Below are 22,828 nucleotides of genomic sequence, written 5' to 3'. Positions count from 1 at the left end.
CACCATACGACCTACAGTCTGTAACTGAGTCAATCTGAACGTTATTTACGCTTTCTTATTGCTTCTGTTTATTCTCGTCGGGTTTGATTTAGTTTACAGGAACAGCGATACAACTAGAAAACTGATTTCTCATTCCAAAGACGTACAATTCTACCGAGAAAGATTCAATGTCAAAGTTCGCTTGACTTACCTAATAGCAAAAAAAAATCCAGAACACAAATTGCACGACTCAATTGGATCCATTTTGAATACCATCATTCGAGTTGAGCGAAATCGAGCCGTTATTACACTCTAATGTGGAGATGAAGCCATCGTCATCAAGACGTGACATCTGCGAGAATAGAGATAATGAACTTGGCCGTCGATTTTCCCAGCGTGACGCAATTCTTTCCTCGCGCCCCTAGGCGAAAAAAGTCATCGCACGAAAATACCGAAGACGAAATATTAAATTCCTCAATCAAATTCCTCAAAACGCGTTGCATTCGAATAAATATGATAACGCGCTAGATCCATACACCCGCGCTCCAGACTCGGCAGCTGGCCATGACCAAGAACGAGGATCGTAAATCAATCAGGAATTTTAGAAATGCCTCTCCAATACTGTCGAACATCAGCTGATAAAGTGTGTAGGGAATCTTGTTCTGAACTTATTTTTTAATATGTCTAATTGGTATACTTGTTCTCTAATTGATAAAGAGATGTTTAATTGTTTAGCTGTTAACCTTCCTAACGCATTAAGAGAAAGACACACATTATGCATTAATGATCAAAAATGACCCATGACTTTGAAACACTATCAAAATGTATTTTTGGACCGAAAAAAAAAATAATACTTTGGACATCTCTGGTAAATAAAGCAATTCTGGACACAAGAGCACCTGGAACCTTTTTCAGGAGGAACTGGTACATACAGGGTGTCCGCAAATTATCCGAACAGCAAAATATTGGAAAGATGATCTCGCATTGAAAACAATGAAAAATCAATGTTCATGCACCTTATATAATATATCTATATGTTAACACAAAATACAACTTTAAAAAATTTCGAAATAATTGCTTGTTACGGAGGTAGGCAAATTTAAATTTTTCGGAGACGTTTTTCCTGAGGGCCGCTAGTCATACTGGAGATGTGTTATCCCTAAAACCTTGAAGAGATGAATCCAAATGTCCTATTATTATTTGAAGTAATCTACAGGTTAGTGGTATCAAGTTAGACTGGAAATAGAAAATTGCACGGTTCAAATCCAGTGAGTTGTATGCATATTTCTCTTCCGTCATAAAGCTCGGAAATCAGCGCCCTTTAAGATACCTCAATACATTTGGGTTGGTTGTGCAATTATTTGAAATCGGAAATGTGTCAAACTTACTTCTTAAGAATATAATAAGCCAATGTTTAAAACCATGCAAGAATATTTAATTTATTATGCTTGATTGTATAGAGCCATGTCTTCAAAGTTTGTACGGATAATTTGCGGACACCCTGTATGATATTCAGAAGTTCATAGGCATGTGGTTCAAATTTTATATTTTCTCATTTTGATTTACAAGAGCATCAAGAAGACAAACAATTTGATTCGGAACCGGTTCTAGTAGGATATGATGTGAACATTTTCAGACCTTCATATAGTTCCAGCATGTGACAGCTCATCATTGATTTTTCATCCAGATCTAAATGGACACCATGCCACATAGGTACCAAACATAAAAATCATCTTCTCGTTTCTCTTGCGGGGATGAAGCAGCCTCGGGCTGAATTCCTCCATAATAAAGAGTCAACCAATCAATTCTTGTTTCTGGCGTTACATCCCAATCCGAGCAGAGCCTGCATATCTGCTTGGTGTTCTTATGAGAACTTCTACAGTTGTTTACTGTGGGCTTGCTTTGTCGATTGGCCATTTTTTGCATGAGTATATCGCGTGCATGAGTGTATCGATCGTTTCCGAAACGGTCAAATTATGAAAAGTTTATAATATCGGCATCATTCGTCAGTCGTTCTATCACTGACGAATTTAAACTTTTGACGGCAAACGTAATTTTGGGACTTAACCGAAAAAAAACCCAAAAATTCCTTCGAAAATTTCTTCCAAAGTATCAGAGTAGGAATTTCTAGTGAGATTCTCTTTTTTTAAGTTATTCTTAATAGTAATCCCACAGTGATTTTTCTGGGGTTTCCACCAGGGACTCTTCCAGGAAGAGCTTGTGATAGCAACTTTTTTTTACCGGTTCCGATAGAGCTTTATGAGTACCTCAAACCATTCTGCCAGGTATTCCTCCAAGGATTCCAGGTATTCCTGCTGAAAATACAGGGATTCCTCTAGAGATTTATTTACAGCGATTTCACAAAGAGTTCATGCAGGAATGCCTCCAGTGATTCCTTCATAGATTCCCCATTTAAAATATTTACAGAGATTCCTCCAGCAGTTTCTCCAAAGGTTCCTTCAGGAGTTTTTCAAGGAATTCTTCCAGAAATTGCTCCAGGTATTCCTCCAGAGATTTCTTCAGGGATTCACCAAGTAATATCTTCTGATATTCCTTCAGACATTCTTCCAGAGATATCACCAACGATTTATTCAGGAATATATTCTTCTTCTTTCTGGCGTTACGTCCCAACTGGGACAAAGCCTGCTTCTCAGATTAGTGTTCTTATGAGCACTTCCACAGTTATTAACTGAGAGCTTTCTTTGCCGATTGACCATTTTTGCATATGTATATCGTGTGGCAGGTACGAAGATACTCTATGTCCTGGGAATCGAGAAAATTTCCTTTACGAAAAGATCCTCGACCAGCGGGATTCAAACCCACGACCCTCAGCATGGTCATGCTGAATAGCTGCGCGTTTACCGCTACGGCTATCTGGGCCCTATTCAGGAATATATCTACAGGGATTCCTTCAGAGATGTCTTCAAGGCTTTCGCAAGAAACTCCTTCAAGTGTTGCATAAGGAAAATTTCTCCAACGATGATTTCTTCATGCAGGGTTATCCTCTGGTAGTCCTGTCGAAGTACGGGCATTTTTCCGGAGAGTTTTTCAAAGATTCCTGGTGTAATTGCTCCAGAGATTCTGCCAGAAATTCCCCATGGATTCTAAAAAAATGTACATCACGAATTCTTCAAAGGATTCCTCAAGAGCTTCCTACAAGATTTCCCCTAGAAATACCTCCAGGAAACTCGCTACATGAATTACTCCAAGATTTTTCAGATATTACTCAAAAAATTTTTCCAGAGTTTACCCATGAACTCTTCGAGGAATTTTTTCAGAAATTCTCCTAAAAATTACTTCAGGGATTACATTAAGAAAATTTCTACATGTATTCCTCCACTTGGGATTTCTCCAGGATTGTTTCATGATTTCTTCCGAAAAGTCTCTACAAGAATTTCTCTAAGGATTCATTCAGCAAAATCTTTACAGTGATTCTTTGATAGGTTTCTCACTCTAGTAATTTTAATCAGGTATTACTCCAGATATTTGTCCAATGCTTTCTCCAGGAATTTGTGCAAAGATACATGCAGAATTATCTTCAGGTTGTCCTCTCGAGATTCCTGCGGGAATCATTCCAGAGATTTCTTCAGAGATTTCTCCAGGGATTCTACCAGAAATTTTCCAATCAGCTATTCCAGGAATTTTACAAAAAATTAAATATGGGATTCCTCAAGGGATTTCCCAAAAGGAATCCCCCAGAATTTTTTCTATAGATATTTCCAGGAAAATCGCTACATGAATTACTCCAAGGATTTGTCCAGGTAATTCTCTAGGAATTCATTCAGAAATTTCTCCAGAGATTAGTGTTGGGTCAATCCCTTGGAGAATTCCTGGAAAAGTTCCTGAAAGAATTTTTGGAGAAATTCCTGTAAAGATTTTATCGGAGGAATTTATGAAGAACATTTTACTATGGGTAGTCTCTGGTGGAGTAGTTTATGAGTTTTTCAGCACGAGGCAGGTTTTTTGAAGAGCTTATTGTGAAAAGATAAGTATTGTTACTAATGCATATTATTACTTATCATGTATGTAGTTCCCCGATACGAGCTACAAATATTATGCTACAAACGTTATGTTAATAGTAGAGATGGTCGGGTTTCACATTTTTCAAACCCGAACCCGACCCGTACCCGACTTATTTTATTTCTTCAAACCCGGACCCGACCCGAACCCGAGACAATAATTGAAAAGCAAACCCGGACCCGACCCGAACCCGAAAAATTTTTGCTGTGTAAACCCGAACCCGACCCGAAAAATGTTTGTAAGAAAAACCCGAATAAAACCCGTGTTTGAAAAGATGGTGAATTTCTGATGCATAGGGAAGCTTTTAGGTTGTTACTCTGTTCGAAATTCTCACCAAACCCGACCTAAACCCGACTCAAACCCGACTTTTTGTAAGCCCGAACCCAACCCGTACCCGATAATTTTGTAGCCTACAAACCCGACCCGAACCCGAACCCGAAAAATTTCAAATTTTCAAACCCGAACCCGACCCTCGGGTTTGAAAACCCGAGTCCCGACCATCTCTAGTAAATAGCTAAAAAAACGGTTTACCCTGCGTATAATGTGGTATATATCATGTTGCCGATAAGTGTGGCCAGTTTAAATCCATGCACTCTTTCCTTTAGACTATTATTGCTTAGAAAACATTACGTCAATAGCTAATAAACGGTTTTCTGGATATACAACCTGATAAGTATAATGCATATGAAAAACCTAATATAATATGGAATTTGAGTGAAATGGGCATGATAACGATCCGTGCGGGCAGTTTCAACACCTTCACTCACATAACCATACTGTTATCGCTAAGAAAATATTATTTTAGTGGCTCATAAAAACAGTTTCCCTGGGTAATCTGGGTAATCCGAGTAAAATGAGCTTGATATTCATCCGTGCGGTCAGTTTTAATTCATGCATTCCCTCCTCTAGGCTATTATTGCTTAGAAAACGTTATGTCAAGAGTTAATAACCGGGTTCCCTGTGTTAGTATGATATCGTGTGAAATAAAAACTAATAAAATGAGGAATTTGGGTGAAATGAGGATGATAACGATCCGTGTGGTTAGCTTAAATTCTTCGCTCACTTACTCAGATAACAGTCTGTTATTTAAATAGCTCATAAGCGGTTTCCCTGCATATAATATGAGAAATCTTATCGAAAACCTGATAAATTAGAGACTTCGGGTAAAACGAGCTTGGTACCGGTATGGTAAATTTTAATCCATGCACTTCCTTCTTTAGGCTTTTATTTATTGCTTAGAAAACGTTATGTCAATAAGGTTTATGAGGTTTCCTTGTGTGTAATATGATAAAACATATGAAAAATTTGATGAAATGGACATGATAACAATCCGTGCGGCCGTCAGAGCCACTTTCACTCAATTCCTTAGACGTTTTTACATAAGATACAGGTATTTTCTCAAGGATTGCTCGTTACGTTCAGAAGATACATAATTCTTCGTCGGTGTGTTACCTTTTTTCCCCACTGTGCATTGAGTAGGTTCAAAATGGCTAAATTTTGCTGGAAGTAGTATATGAACATATCATCTTTGAAGTGCTATTTGAATAATCAAACACACTATACTATGATCGTAAATTTTCCCCAAATGAGGGGATTGGATTGTTTCAGAACATAGTATTATTTTACAAACTAATATAAAACTTGATATTTTAATAACCTTCCGCTTGATCAAGCGTATTTAGCTAAGTTTCTAAAATCTTACAGCTTTTTTATTTATGATATGTACATTTTAAGCATTTCTCAACTTTTTACGGGAAATACAGTCAACTCTCTATTTCTCGATATTGAAGGAACCACCGAGATAAGGAGAAATCGAGACAAAGAACACAATTTCAATAAATACTTGATTGAAAACCACTCCGTTATCAGGAAGTAATAAACGTGTAGCATACGCCATTTCATGTTTCTGAATTATTTAAAGCCACTAAAATCTTATGTTGTAACCATAGTTTCTTACTTTGGTATCATTCGAACAACCAACACTTTCAAAACATTTGTTTCGAGTTGAGCTCGAAATCTCAAAAACAATCTTTTACCCCATTTTATTCGCTATTTCAAATTTGATGGTACTTCTCTCTATAAGTGAACTTCTAGAAAAAAAAAGTGAAGTGGACAGTGGTTGGCTGTTGGCATAGAAGTTTGATTATGAAATTCGAAATTTTAATTCTCCACATGCATTGTAAGAATAACATAAATTTATCTGCCAAATCGTATACTTCGGTTTAACTATCAAAATTCCCAATCTGAACGATATATCCACCCTGAGTACAAGACGTTTCTTTTCTTATGATGATAATCCTTTGATTCTATATCACTCCCTCGAAGGGATAAGAATGGATCAATTTTAATACATTTCCAGGTTAGTGAAACAGGCATTTCAAATATTCCTTAAACATTTTCAAATTCATTATCTTTGTACGTATTTTTATTTATGAAATAGAATTTCATTTAAAATTGCCGGAATTATCCAACAAACCACCTTGGGAATATTCGATGTTGACCCATTCACACTCCCGAACATTTTTAAATTTGAGTTTGAATAAACGTGAAAATAACACTGAAATTCCTCTAAGAATGTGACTTTACCTTTTCCATGTACGAACCTAGGATAGGACGTGACAGCTCAACTAAGACTGCCCCGTTGTTTCTCAGTCGATAACCTTGACGATGCAAAAGCCAGTGCTACCAGTACCCTTTTTAAGCAAATCTTCTGAACAAATTTAAATATCAAGGCTCATAATTTGTTAGTTTTTTGTACGCTTCATTCATTCAATACAATAGAATCAATAGAAAAATCAGGTTTATTATTGAAATCGGCGATATTTTTAGAGGTAATTGAAACAAATACCATTATTTTGCTTTCAATTATTATTTTTTATTTATTTTAGCATTGTAGGAGCACTTGCGGTAAACTGGACATTATTTTTTTTAAAAGATTTGAAACAAAAAGATCCAATGCAAAATGTTCAAACTTTTGATGGAAACCCTAATTTATGAACTAGCAACACGGCATTACTAGCAACAAAGTGCCCTGTTGCAATTCAACCTAACGATGTGAAAGAAGGCCTTCGCCAAAACGACCAATGAGGAGTGGTCTTTTTTGACAGGCAATTGATTTCATTTTTGCACTATTACCTGATACGTCTTGTCTTAGGTACGGACAAAACATGTGTGAAACCGAGCGCTATGGCTTACTATGATGTGTTTCCTTTTTTTTATTTTTCCCCATTTGAGATTCGAATATCGCCACCTACGATGTTTAGCGCCATCGAGATTGGCTTTTAACCGATGTTTGTATAACAACAATAACAGGCATCGGCCACGGGGGTTTGTAAGCAAGATGAACGAAGATCATCTCTTACTTATATGACGATTGTTTGTTGTTGTTGTTATGGCACTACTGGGATGGCTAATTGAGACAAATAGTACTGTTATAATTGGCTCGGTGTGTCGCACGTTGATGGATGTCGGTTGATGGATTGGGTTTTGTAGGGTTGCTGTATAAATTGAAAAAGTTATGACGTTGATCATAAAGTAAGTTAGTAGGGTAAGTGCTACTAGAATTGATTCTTATATAAGGTATAGTACTACTTGGGCACTTCCATGATTCATTTTATCATGAGGGGTTTTTCTCGGTCGAATTGCTTCATATTTTGCAATTAGGAGTAAGTAGATGAAAAAAACGAATTTAGTACTATACCATTTAATTCCACTAGAGTTTGTATCCTTTGACAGATACGCATATTTCGACCTCAACTGTAAGGCCGTCTTCAGTGTCGTGTACTAGACTCGATGGTATACCGTGCACCCCCGCTAATTTGAACGGTACCTCTTGCAAACCATCGGGGTTCATTTTTAATTTGAACATCTAGTCACCCTAGAAACGTTTTTCTGGTTACCTCTTTTACTGTTTTGTTTTGATTCTGCGTTCCGTTCCACAGCGTTCCATCTCACTTCACTCCGATCCATGAGCTAAATGACGTTTGAACCATTTTTAATCTGAACGATGTGCAAATTAGCGGGGTACAGATTAAAAAGTGTTCAGATTAAATGTGGTCAAACCAACGGGGATACCCAGTAGTACTAAATTCGTTTTTTTTTCATCTACTTATAGGTATTCTACTAAATAGCTCGAGGATTGATTATAATTAGGAGTACTTAAATTAGAACCACTCCTGTTGAAATGAATCAGAAGTGTCAAGAATTGAATGCTTCCTATTTTGATTATTTTTTCACGAACACGTTTCAACACGATGTTGATGAAATTTTAGAAACTACACTATTTTATTAAATTTATGGAAGGGATTATTAGAGTATGTTTAACAGAAAAAAACTACTAATTGATCTTTAACACTGCACTTCGCTTCTGATTATTGACAATATAAGAAACATGTTATGGTATTTGCTCGCCTTACTAGTGATTTTAGTTTTTTTTTTGTTTTGATAAATAAACAAATAAATAAAACACCCTGGAAACAAAACAAAAAATAGACACGGTGTCCAAAGTTCATCGTCATATTAAAAATTTGAGAAGTGACCATGTCGTCACATGTTTAATTGGCTCGACGATTTATGGATTGTTTTGAGTGTAAAAATATTACGCGTGGATGCATGGGAGGATATTATTAAACGTCCGAAAATAGATCGACCGGTACCGTTATAGCGTTATGGCGCAACAGGCCAGTGGCGGTGGTTCAACGATTTTGACATGTGATATATCGGGAGAAAATTGCCGGATGTATAAATTTGCCTTCGAATGCAGTGGACGTTGGGTGATCTTGGACTTGGTGCCGGAGAGAGAGAGAGTGGGTGTAAACGGTTGACATGTGTGTATTAGTTTTCTTTCAACAAGAGAACTGGAAAACTGCAACCGGTAGGAAATATTTTCGATGTATTTGGTTGGGGTTAAGCAAAAATCTAGATCTCAATTAATTTACTTTCATAGATTACAACACTTTGAAATCCTAAAATCAAATGGTGTTCGTCCACGAAGGATTTTACATATGCAAAAGTTGTTGATTTGTAAACAACTTCTTAGTTAACAACCGTGAAATACTAACCTGATAAACAGGATCTATCTCAGTTGAGACGAAAACTTTAGAAAAAAAAGAGTGCAGGAGAGAGAGAGGCATAAAATTGGCTTGTATTGGATCATGAAGTGTTTGAAAAAATAAAAATGTGTGCAATAATTGGACTAATAATTGGGTTACATACCCAATATGGGAAAATCAAATCAATCACATCAATATAAAATCACACAAATCTATGGGACATCTGATTGCCCTAAAAATTTGCAGGTTTTTATTGAAATTCAGTAAAATTTTATGGATTCTTTCTGTTCAATATAGCCAAATAACTGACGCTGCTTCTATAACCGAGCAACAATTGGCAATTTACCATATAGTCATGGGCAGTGAAGTTCTTCGCATGCGTTTATGAGTCATACCATTAAATAGCATTCAAAACGCCTTCCTTTGTCTTTTTCAATAGCTAATTGAAGCTCGTACATTTACTAGGGATTACTTTACAATTTCACATATTTTTTCTTTTCTTAATTCAGTACGACTCCAACGAAATACACTCCACCTCGGACGAATACGGGGAAGAGTTGGGCGATGAGCGTGAGAGTGACATTGAAGAGGGCAGCGCCAGCGATTTCGGCATTCCGGATGGTTTCCCCATCGATGACATGGAAACGGAAATAAGAGTCCAAAGCACATCCAATGCGGTCGACGGAAAGCGGAAAGCTCGCTCCATAAGTGGAATGACCTATCAGGGGGTGCCGATACTGGAAGAATCCTACATGAACCGACATCGCCATCAGAACAGAAGCCGACATCACCAGCAGTTCCGACATCAGCAACAGCTTCACCAAAGTGAACCGCAATATCAGCAGATGCGACAAAGGCCTGAGGAAACGGCCACTCCACCTCCGCAGCTTAAATACAAGTGGGATGATGAAACAGATAGGTAAAGCATGCTATAAATATGAGTATTAAATTGGGTATTTATTTTAATAGAAAATAATCTCCACAAGCTGTACTATTTATTCCTTTTTGAGAACCACTTTCGTCTAACCTAGCTTACAAATTACAGACATCATCAGTTAGCCTCCGGTAGTGCTGCTTCTGTTGTATCCGGCAGACATCGCATAAATGCCGAAACCCGGAGGAACCACCAGCCGTCTTTCACGACCACACCATACGCACCCCCTTCCACTTCCTATCGAAGTGACAAGTTCGTTGGAAGTCCCAAATCATCGAATCTGGTACGTGCTGTAAGGTTCAATTTGGCTTTAAGATTGTTCTACCAACTGGAGTGGATTAAAATTGGTCGGAGTTCAGTCTGACGACTAGATGATATTTTGGCCTTATAAGATGATAAGTCTAGAACTTCATTATATCTGACCTTTCCTATGCTAAATTGATAAAGATAGTCGATCAAATAGATAAATTCCAATATTACAAAATATAATTCAAATATTTTGTTGTTCCGAGTGATTACAGTATGTTTTCCTGAAATCACAAAAAAAAAAAGTTTGGGCTGACTCAACATCGATCAATTTACAATAAAATTGTCTTCTTTTTAACACAGGTAGGACCAGATTACACCACGAAACCACCGGGACCGACCCATGACAGGCGCAGTCGCGTGATGATGACCAACAACGGGGAGCACAACAAATTCCAGAAGGTTATTAAAAATCCGGGTACCTTTATGGTAAGTTTGGGATGAGTTATCTCGTTCTGTCCAATTTAAGGTAAAGCAGGCCGTTATAGAAATTTGTACGCTTTTATTTATACGATGATGAGTTAAGGTGATTATAAAACGAACGAAGCCACATCTCAAATTTTCAAGTGCACAAGACGGGAGAATCTGGCAATAGTTTGCGTTGAAAATCAATCAAACTGCTTGCTTACTGGTGATGACCAATAGGATAAATGTTCAGCTAATTTGTTTCACAATTATGAAGTAATCAGTAATGACATGGCTGATCAGCATAGTTTCTGCATTCTTCATTTTCTTGGCATTACGTCTTTACTGGGACAGAGTCTGCTTCTCACCAAAGTTGCCATTTTTCGCATTCGTATATCGTGTTGTAGCTATGATGATACTTCTATGCCCAGGGAAGTTAAGGAAATTTCCATCACGAAAAGATCCTGGCCCGACCGGGAATCGAACCCAGAAGCCTTCAGCATGGCTTTGCATTGTAGCCGCGGACTCTAACCACTCGACTAAGCAAGACTCAGAGGTACACATGGTGCAAATGAAATATCATAAGTAAATGCTTTTAAAGTCTGAGTATAACTCAAAGTTGATACAATACACATTGAAATGTTTGTTCCTTGGTATAAGAAACATAACAGCACCTAAGATACCATTTTAGTTCAAACGATTATTTATTTATTTATTTGGTTTTACATCAATTAGTTTGATAAAACCTCGACAACAACATTTCGCCAATTTACTCGGTTCATGGCCGCTTCTCTCCATCCTCGACTGCGACCCACGCTCTGCAGGTCCTGGTGCAATTGGTCAATCCACCTAGCTCGCTGCGCCCCACGCCTTCTTGTTCCGACCGGATTCGTTGCGAACACCATCTTTACAGGGTTGTTGTCCGGCATTCTTGCAACATGCTCTGCCCAGCGTATCCTTCCAGCTTTAGCTACCTTCACGATACTGGGTTCGCTCTAGAGTTGAGCGAGCTCGTGGTTCATCCTTCGCCGCCACACGCCGTTCTCCTGTACGCCGCCGAAGATCGTCCTTAGCACTCGGCGTTCGAAAACCCCAAGAGCTTGCAAGTCCTCCTCAAGCATAGTCCACGCCTCATGCCCATAGAAGACTACCGGTCTTATGAGCGTTTTGTACATCGTACATTTGGTGCGGGGGTGAAGCTTTCTTGACCGCAGTTTCTTCTGGAGCCCATAGTAGGCACGACTTCCGTTGATGATGCGACTTCGTATTTCCCGACTAACGTTGTTGTCAGTCGTCAACAAGGATCCGAGGTAGACGAACTCGTCCACCACCTCGAAGGTATCCCCGTCTATCGTGACATTGCTTCTTAGGCGGGCCCTGTCTCGCTCAGTTTCGCCTACCAGCATGTACTTTGTTTTCGACGCATTGACCATTAGCCCGACTCTTGTTGCTTCGCGTTTAAGGCGGGTGAACAAATCTGCCACCGTTTCAAATTTTCTCACAATAATATCCATGTCGTCCGCGAAGCAAACAAATTGACCGAATCTCGTGAAAATCGTGCCTCGACTGTTAAGTCCGGCTCTCCACATGACACCTTCAAGCGCAATATTGAACAACAGGCACGAAAGTCCATCGCCCTGTCGTAGTCCCCGTCGAAACTCGAACGAACTGGAGTGTTCGCCCAAGATCTTCACGCAGTTTTATACACCGTCCATCGTTGCTCTAATCAATCATGTGAGCTCGTCCATGATCTTCCATAGCTCTACGCGGTCGATACTGTCGTATGCCGCCTTGAAATCGATGAACAGATGGTGCATAGGGACCTGGTACTCGCAGCATTTCTGGAGGACTTGCCGCACGGAAAAGATCTGGTCCGTTGTCGAGCGGCCGTCGATGAAACCTGCTTGATAACTTCCCACGAACTCGTTTGCTATAGGTGATAGACGACGGAAGAGAACCTGGGAGAACACTTTGTAGGCGGCGTTCAGGATGGTGATTGCACGATAATTTTCACACTCCAGTTTGTCGCCCTTTTTGTAGATAGGGCATATAACGCCTTGCTTCCACTCCTCCGGTAGCTATTCCGTTTCCCAGATTTTGACTATCAGCCGATGCAGACAAGCGGCCAACCTGTCCGGGCCCATCTTGCTTTGATTGTCCTCCAGCAGTCCTCTAGAGGGGCCCTATCGAGCTCGCCCTCATCCGGCAACGCTGTCTCAAGATGCTGCGCGTACGCATTGGCGTTTGTTTCAGCCGCTCGAGATTGTACCGGGGCGGGCGTCGGTACCGTACATCATTGATAACGGATAGTTTTGGGCGTAGTTTTGCCATCACCAGGTAGTGGTCGGAGTCAATGTTAGCGCCACGATAGGTTCTGACGTCGGTTATGTCGGAGAAGTGCCGTCCATCGATCAAAATGTGATCGATTTGCGATTCTGGCTGCTGAGGTGATTTCCAGGTGTACCGATACGGGAGGCTGTGCTGGAAATAGGTCCTACGAATGGCCATGTTCTTGGAGGCGGCAAAATCTATCAGTTGTAGGCCGTTCTCGTTTGCCAGCCGGTGGGCGCTGAACTTTCCAATCGTCGGTCTGAACTCCTCCTCCTGGCCAATCTGAGCGTTCAAATCTCCTATGATGATCTAGACGTCGTGGCTTGGGCAGCGGTCGTACTCGCGTTCGAGCTACGCGTAAAATGCGTCCTTGTCATCATCAGTGCTTCCGGAGTGTGGGCTAGGCACGTTAATTATGCTAAAGTTAAAGAATCGGCCTTTGATTCTTAACTTGCACATTCTTTCGTTGATCGGCCACCACCCGATCACGCGCCTTTGCATCACTATAAAAGCTGTTCCCAACTCACGTGTTCTGCCGCAGCTCTGGTAGATGGTATGATTACCTCTAAACGTTCGCACCATCGAACCTGTCCAGCACACCTCCTGCAGCGATGTCGAAAACGGGGATCCTCAGTACATCGGAGAGTATGCGTGTGCTTCCGATGAAGTTGAGAGATTTGCAATTCCACGTACCGAGTTTCCAATAGGAATTGCTGGGCAAGAGGCTAAGGACGGCACAAAGGGATCTATTTTATTCCTTCAGGTACGCGAGGTACCAATGGTACGCCATGCCCAGCCATTTACCGTGCCAAACGACTACAGTTCAAACGACTACTGGCCAGAATTATAGTTCAAGAAATTTAGCCAATTACACGGTACCATATGTACCTCTGTCAATAGGGTTCACATTAGTAATTCTTTGTGTTATTCTGATGACAGAAGCCTCAAAAAACGTGATCCTTGCAGAATAACCTATATTCATTATATTGTTATACGTTTTTGAGGGGTTTTGTAGGGTCTTTTTTAAACAAAAAAACAATGAAACACAAATATGTGTTAGTCCAAGTCATTCAAAACTGGTGGCAAACACTTAAAAAGCAAGACATATAACAGCACAACTTGGGCCTTCCTTAGCCGAGTGGTTCGAGTCCGCGGCTACAAAGCAAAGCCATGCTGAAGGCATCTGGATTCGATTCCCGGTCGGTCCAGGATCTTTTCGTAATGGAAATTTCCTTGACTTCCCTGGGCATAGAGTATCATCGTACCTGCCTCACGATATACGAATGCGAAAATGGCAAAGAAAGCTCTCAGTTAATAACTGTGGAAGTGCTCATAAGGACACTGAGCTAAGAAGCAGGCTCTGTTCCAGTGAGGAGGTTATGCCAAAAAGAAAAAGATAACAGCACTAACTAATTCTCCTAAACTACCATCGTGCAGGGTGACATTGGACCATAAGGGTAACATCGGGGCAATATTTTTACACCAAGCTAATACCAAAATAATGAAAACAATGTTTCAAAGCTTCAAAAATACATTATAAATAGTCAAAAGATGGTCATAGTTTTACTATGTTCCTTAAAGCCATGAGATGCATCAAAAAAGGCAGCCAAAGGCTACCAACTGAAAAGTTGGGAAAGGAGTACAAAAGTTACCCACACCTTCTATATGGATGACCTGAAGCTATTTGCGGAATCAGTGCAGAGGCTGCATCAGCTGTTGCAGCTAGTTACGACATGCAGTAACGACATCCCGATGAAGTTTGGTATTGACAAATGCCGGTATATTCATCTACGTCGGGGCCAAGTTATAGACGCCAGCTGTTTCCGCGTCAACGAGCAGGAGGAGAAGGCGAAACTTATAAATATCTCGGATTCCTGCAACTTAAAGGTATTCGCCACACGATGATCACGATGATGCAGGAAAAGTTCTTGTCTCGTGTCAACTGTATTGTGAAGAGCTTTCTGTGTGCCAGCAACAAGGATCATCTGATCAACACGTTTGCTGTGCCCCTGTTGACGTTTAGCTTCGGGGTGGTAATGTGGACCAAGACTGACTTGGAGGCGATAGCACGAGCAGTACGAGTGGCGTTCACCAAGCACCGAATACGCCACCCAAAATCGTCCATTGAGAGAGTCACCCTGCCACGTGCAGCAGGAGGAAGAGGCGTCACCGATATCCAGGCTATATGTGTCTCCCAGATCCAGCAGCTGCGGGCATATATCGTAGACAGCCAGAACCGCCAGAAAATTTACAGCTGATCACGGTTTCAGCGCCCTGCATCTGGCGCAGGAAGATTACCAGTTGAACTGCGACATCAAAACCGTCGATCGCATCGTGGAAACAGAAGGTGTGGCATGGAACGCACCCCCATTAACTGGAGCTCGAGCGCATGGATAAGGTGGCGTCAAACACGTAGCTGGTGCGGGGTGACCTCTTCTCAGAAACAGAAGATTTCATGGTAGCCATCCAGGACCGGGTAATCGCGACGAAAAACTATCGGCACTACACATTGCACGAAGACGTGGAGGACCGCTGTAGGAAGTGCAATTCAGTAGGGGAGAGACTATCGAGCATGTTGTTGCCGGCTGTTCAGTACTAGCTGGATCAGCCTACCTCACAACGAAGCTGCCAAGATTGTGCTTGGTGAACCAATTTGTGCCCAACTACAAGTACCTGCCTGACCCGGTTCTGAAAAATAGTTAAATAAAGCTGTACTGGGATCGAGAGATAATAAAGGAAGTCCTCATCCGTGCCAACCGCCCCGACATTGTAGTCTACGACAAAAGGTAAAACGAGTCACACTCATCGACATCGCTGTACCGCTGGACCACAATGTTCAATCAACGATCTCTAACAAGATAGCGAAGTACCACAACTTGGCGAAGCTGTTGAAGCAGATGTGGCACTAAGAGGACATCCATATAGTTTCGGTAGTCCTCTCAGCAACCGGAATTGTCCCGAAACGAGCTGGAATTGAAGAAGGACCTACACAGCATTCAAAAAGCGGGTTCTTGGAACCTGGAGTATAGTGAGACGGTTCCTGAATCACTACAACTGAGAAGCTCATCCAACAGACTCATTAGGATAAGTTAAACCGACGAATGAGATCCACAGAGCCTCATCCCCTTTGGCATACCGATTACCCGGGGTAGGTGAAAGTTTCCAGCATTTTCTGCTGAGAAGTGCCAAAACTCTTCAATAATAATGATAATAACAACTTTATTTTTTCTATGCAAGTTATTTTTAGTCAAATAGATCGATTGGATAAAATTTGAAGTGCATATCAAGTTGAAGAAAAAAAAATGTAACCGAACCGTCAAATGTAATGGCTAAATCCATTTACATATGGTCGGCGTTAAATCAGAGGGGACCAAGTACAAAACTTGGGAAAATTGGATTATTCTCTCATTAGATGCGAAATTACCTTACCTCCGTTACACTTTGATCAGATTTGATGAATGCTGTAAACTGCGAGAGATATGTTATAAATTTATTTTGGATGATCAATGAAAATCGATAAAAGTGTGCAGTCAGAGTGGACCAAGTGCTTATTACCAAAACAACAAAAATGATCAGCGCGCTGATGAATGCGAGGAAATGGAAAACATTTCAAGAAATTTGTCAGATTTTCCGATATCGAATGATTCTTCTACTTATCCATCAATAGAAATTTATAAATATTACCTAATTCGATGCATTTGATTTTGATTTTTGACCATTTACCATATTTGGATGGGTGATCAGAAATTACAACAATTTCTGTGCAGACAGAGCGGACCAAGTGTTGAAAAGCAATAAACTGGTTGATTATTGCATTTCTTGAGTACATTTCAGAGTCCGATAGAAGTTTATGGCAGTTCTATGGTGTATGTATGGAATGCCCTAGAATCCATTTATTGGACCAGTATATTTTGGCCAGTACTCAAGATTTTCACTTGGTCCACTCTGACTGAACGCATTTTTGAATATTCCTGGTCTTCAATGCCCTGACCCTGTAGAACCTTAATTTTCAAGCTACCGTAATGGCACTGATTTCGGCATTGACTTCATGGATTATTGAAGAATTTACGATACTGTTGTCGAAGGGTCTTGATAATCTGTTTATCTTTGAGATATGCACCCAGTTTGACCAAGCAAGCATTAGATGATTGTTATTTTCCTAGAAATTGTTCAGTCAGAGTGAACCAACTCACTGAACGGTGGTCTTTAGTACAGTCAGAGTGGACCAAGTGCACATAGTCCATCAAAAAGTCGTTCTATCAGAGGTTTGGATAATGATTTTTCATGATTATCACTTCACCTTATATTGTTTGGAAGTAACACAAAGCTGTGTTACAATATTGAACCAAAATTGAAACGAGTTCAAAAATTACAGAGCGTTAGACTTTAAACCCATTTTTCTCAAAATATGGAAAATGTCACTTGGTCCACTCTGACTTAACGCCGACCATATACACATTCGACTAACTAGCTCGAAAATTTATTAACATTTAAGATATGTTTTACCATTTCACCAATTTCAGGAATCTCGACAACCCTCGGTTCAAAAGGTAGGCCGCTTGATGCGCAAATCATCAGTTCCGGCTCGCGTTACTGCCCTTCATCTGGCCAAGTCCCATTCGCGCTATCAGAATCTCCGAGCCACAAATCACGTTCAGTGGCAATGGCACCCAGTGGATCCCATCAACCAGGAGGCACTCAATTCACACGTGTTCCATCTCTCCCACGACGGAGTGCTGACCATCAACGACACCGGACTGTACTTTGTCTACGCTCAGGTGAGTTTACCAGTTATTGTTTATGAGTTTAAACTGATTTTCACGTCAACCTTCCTTTACAGATAACTTACTCCGATCAACACCCGGTCAACGGATTCAGCATCATGGTCAACAGCAAGCGACACGCATCCTGTTCCGTTCACGGTCAACCCGGAAAGAAGACCAATACATGCTACACGGCAACGTTGGCGGATTTGGACCATGGTTCGCACATCGAAATCCGGGACATGGACTTGGACCATGTGCATTTGCCCTTCCAGGAGAAGACCTTCTTCGGGCTGTACAAATTGGGCAGACGACCCTTGATGGCGCATGCTAACACTTAACCGATAGGTCATCACTGAATATCTCTCTCCCTGTGTACATATAAAACATTTCAAGCTCTTATTCTGTAGAAGTAAGTCTCGCACGTTCTACACCCCTGATTAATCCATTTTGCGTCCCTTCTCTATGTGCCTTCTTGTTATCAAATACCTACAAATGTACGGAAAATGTATTGTGAATGTGTTATTATTGCCCCTCAATGTTGTCGTGATATATTTATGAACAAAAAGGTTAATAAATTGTGTAATGATCATACCGAAACATTCAATATGGAGTTTGTGTCGTTGAAACTTGAGAAAGGTGACTATAGACAGATTATAGATAAGTTTTTTTTAACAACCATTGCTCTCTACGTCGCAACGGTGGATTTGTAAATATTATCGAACAATATTAACTAAATTGTTTAATTGTTACTTTTCATTGTTTGTTCAATTGTTTTACGCTTCAAGATCGGGTTGGGTTCACAGCAGTATTTTTTTTTTTTTTTTGCGGAAGGTATGAAAAATCCAAGGGGGCCTTCCTTAGCCGACTGGTTAGAGTCCACGGCTATAAAGCAAAGCCATGCTGAAGGTGTCTGGGTTCGATTCCCGGTCGGTCCAGGATCTTTTCGTAATGGAAATTTTCTTGACTTCCATGGTCATTGAGTATGATCGAATCTCTCACACGATATACGAATGCGAAAATGGCAACTTAGACAACGAAAGCTCTCCGTTAATAACTGTGGAAATGCTCATAAGAACACTATGCTGAGTAGTCGGCTCTGTCCCAGTGGGGACGTTAATGTCAAGAAGAAGAAGAAGATATTTGAGAATGTTATATCAAGCGTGTGCTAGAATAAGGACGTAAGTCGCATGATCGATTTCTCTTCATCGATCCTCTCTTCTGCGAATAAAGGTGACAAAAAGCAGGTTTGTCAGTATTTTTTCACCTCAGGACACAAGATTGTATCGCTGCCTTGCGTCCTAAAGTGAAAAAATGTTAACAAACCCGTATCTTGTCACCTTTATTCATAGAAGAGAGAATCGATGAAGAGAAATCGATCATGCGACTTAGGCCCTTATTCTAGCATACGCTTGATATTTCAATTCTTTTTGTTTAACACATGTTAAAGTAGCCCGTATTCATGATGCACAGCATCTTTTTTTGCGGAGGGTATTAAATTAAAAGGGTATTAATGTAAAACATTCAGTACTCGTTATATTTTGATTTTGATTATTCACAGCAAAGTTTGTTGAAGTTATTTTTGCGAAGGGTTTGACAAGCAAGGTGTAAGCGGTGGGGGCGGGGGGCTGGTGCAGTGGTTAGAACACACGAGGATCGAGGACCTGGGATCGAATCCCATTCCCGAGATAGTCACTTATAACGTAAAAGTTATAGTGACGACTTCCTTCGGAAGGAAATTAATTCCGTTGGTCACGCGACGAACTAGTCCAGGGCTAAACATCTCGTTAATAAAGATAGAAAAAAAAAAAGAATACGCGGCCCACCTAGCTGGCAGTTTAATTTCTTACAACCCACCATGGACATCAGGAAATTGAAAGCTTTCTGTAGAACAAAGCTAGGGTTTTCAATTTTGTAAATATTTTTATGTATAACAATAATTTTTCATACCTTCACAAGATTCCTTAAAAAATAGATAAATTACTATCTGAAAATTGATTTAACTCCATAACCCCGGATGTCATTTATTTTATATATCATAACTTCTATTAGAGAAATAGTCATACAACGTCGTTCATTTCTATTAATTTTTCGTTGTATGAAAATCAAATAACTTGTTTTCGATAAATGAAAAATGGAGAGCCTAGAGTGGAACCCTTTTAAATATTGTAGAAGTTCATAAGACAGAGTTTTCACCCAGGCGACTGTTTTTATCACACATTCTAGCTCAAAAAATATACGAACGCCTGATTGGAACATTATGACGTCACCGATTCATCTGTTGCTGTATGACACCGGTAAAAGCTTCTTACAAGATAGAATTCCCAAAAATCGCGTCAGATCCTTGTTTATTGCGCACCATTTACTGCTCAAAAGCATTTCTTTTGGAGTTTCATTCAATCTGATCTAAAACCATTTGGTATAAATGAGCATATGGCAATATTGATAATATATTAGCATTTTTGGAAATTCGAACCATTGTTGAATCAACAATGTTGATTGATTACAGATATTTTCACATACCGTTAAACTCCTAATTAACTTCATGTACATCATTCGATTTTGTTCAAAATATATTTATTTCAAAAACTATCGATGTAATAATAATAATAAATAATGCCATAACATACAATTAATTTGATATCTGCTGCTAAATATAATTTTATAAAAATACATATAAACTAGACCTGTACATCTTTTTTAAGGTACCCTTGTCGCATCCAATACCGAACTTATTGATCAAATCACGTTTCTGTCCAAAGAATGAATCTACTCGGTAAAGGTTTGGAGGAGTTTTTTGACCGTTCTACCGGAAATCACAAAATAACATTAGACATAATTCGAAAATATCATTAGCCTTTTGCAAAACAGCGGTTGCCATTTCGTGCTCCGAGAAGCCTTGGAAGGTGCTCCACGACAGTTTTGAAAATTTGTAAATATCTCAACTTTTTCAAATACGCTATGAATTACACCAAACCAAGCCATATTTAGAAATTTCAAGAGTATAAACTTAAAGAACAAAACAAATGATCGCGCCTAAAATTTGATCGATTAGTAACTCGTTGGTTGCGACCAATAGAGATCATACAAGGATGTTAATTTTGAATAGGGTCCTAAACTGCCCATAACTGCATAACAGTCACATTCGACATTTTTGATAAATTGGAGTTAATACCATGGAGAGTCATCAAATGATAAATACTTTCGATCAGCTTACTAAAATCTGTGAGATTGTTCTAGAAAATTCGAAAAAAAATACTAAGTTGTTTTGTCACATTGGCAATTGTAACAGCATAACAGTCACATTGAGCTTATACATGAGCCTCATAATGTAGTAGCAACGAAATTTATATCAGAAATATTTTCTGACTATTCACCCAATATGCGATATGAGTTTTATATAATTTTAGCCTTAAATAAGCTCTTTTGAATTCTTGATGATGTTTTGAAATTTTAGTTTCCTCCCATACTGCAGTAAAATGCAAACTTGGTATCCCATTTACTCAATGCCTACTTTTGTCGAATGTGACTGTTATGCAGTTATGCACACTTAGAATTGATCACAGATAATTTCACCGAATTCTCAACAGCAGATTGTTCGGTAATCCGTTCGGTGATTTTTTACTTCGCCGAACGATCTGTAAATCTTGAAAAATTTCATCTGTCAAAAGCACCGAATAGTTTGGTGATTTTGTACAGATTTTCTGTGGAATTGTTGATTGTTTTTGAAGGTTCTACTGAGCTGTTCGATGATTTTTTACAGATCTACTGTGATTTTTTTGTTATGCTATTGGCATTTTACCGATTGAATTTGTGTAATTTTACAGAACTTCTGTGAAAAGGGAATAAGTTTCCTTTCGGATTTTTGATAACATGCTATTATTGCAATAATTTCAAAGCGCTTGCTGCATTCTAAATATACTTACAAAATGAATGATGTGAACGGGTTAAACGAATTGATTGAAACAAAACACTTAACGGTGATTGCGAAATAAAACATTTTTATTCCCTTTTTTACACATGTGCACCTTAATTTTATTGGGATTCTAAAACAGAGTATTCCTTACAATTATTATACAATTATCAACCAGCATCACTTATTTTAGATGCCCGTTTTCTATTTTAAAATAGTCACTTGGTTTTTATTCTATTTAATTTTTTCACTTGAAACAGCACTAATTTTGATTCAAGCCGCGGTTGACAATGGACAATTGATTTCACAGATTTTCGGTGCAAACAATGTTCACCGAACAGCATGTGAAAATTTTACAGAATTTTGTACTTTTTCTGCCTTTACAGAATATTCTGTAAATATTTGACAGTTCTGTTAAAAACATTAGTGTTTCACAGAAAAATCCGTAAGAGCGTATTTTACAGTTCAGACTCTGTGGATTATTTCACCGAATTCTGTGTTTTATTCTAAGTGTGTGGGTAGTAAAGCCCTGTCCCAATTTTGATACCAAATGCTTAAGTTTAGGCCAAAATCACATGTTTACTCAATTTATAAATGATTTTCGTTGGTTAAAGTCAATAAAACATTTTTTATTGTTTTTGAGATTTTGTCACACCCCTTGGTTTAAACTCAATTTTTTGGGTATATTTTGTTTTCCGTGTCCCTTCCGAAATGTCGGATAGGAACAACCCCAGTGTTAAAACTAGAAGCCCTATAACATTTTTGTCGACAAAGTGAACGTCAAACATGATCAAAAGTGTCAAGGTTCATATTAGGAACAATTTTTAAAATTAAATTTTAAAAATGTTAAAGTTGTATTTGAGCTAGAAAAATTGCTATAGTAGTTACAAGAACATGCTCTTTCGTATTATTCAATAAAAAACAAGAATTCATTAAACATTTTAGGACCCAATTATACAAATATGCAGTTTTCGTTGGAATTGAATATGATTAAAATTGTGAATGAAGCCATCCATTTCATCTGACTTGAATTTGCATCTTGTAGAATTCCAATTTAATCTGAACAAATATGTAACTTCAAACTGTCATTCCAATACGATTTCTACTTAACCCGTATAGGTCTGAG

At 39.2% G+C, this 22,828-nt stretch overlaps 1 protein-coding gene across 1 annotated transcript in view; it reads left to right on the top strand.

Moving 5' to 3' along the window:
• LOC5573480 (protein eiger) overlaps nt 1–18,396 on the top strand; it is a 56,426-nt gene extending 38,030 nt beyond the window's left edge. Inside the window, exons 3-7 of the mRNA XM_001654580.2 lie at nt 9,560–9,969; nt 10,096–10,267; nt 10,594–10,719; nt 17,550–17,804; nt 17,867–18,396. Coding sequence (XP_001654630.1) covers nt 9,560–9,969; nt 10,096–10,267; nt 10,594–10,719; nt 17,550–17,804; nt 17,867–18,130 — 1,227 coding nt within the window. The 3' untranslated portion in view covers nt 18,131–18,396. The remainder of the gene's footprint in view (nt 1–9,559; nt 9,970–10,095; nt 10,268–10,593; nt 10,720–17,549; nt 17,805–17,866) is intronic.
• Nucleotides 18,397–22,828: the final 4,432 nt, after the last annotated feature.

This window comes from Aedes aegypti, chromosome 2 (assembly GCF_002204515.2).
Source record: "Aedes aegypti strain LVP_AGWG chromosome 2, AaegL5.0 Primary Assembly, whole genome shotgun sequence".
Lineage (NCBI taxonomy): Eukaryota > Metazoa > Arthropoda > Insecta > Diptera > Culicidae > Aedes > Aedes aegypti.
Note: the sequence above shows the minus strand (reverse complement) of the source record. Positions and strands in the feature narration are given on the sequence as shown.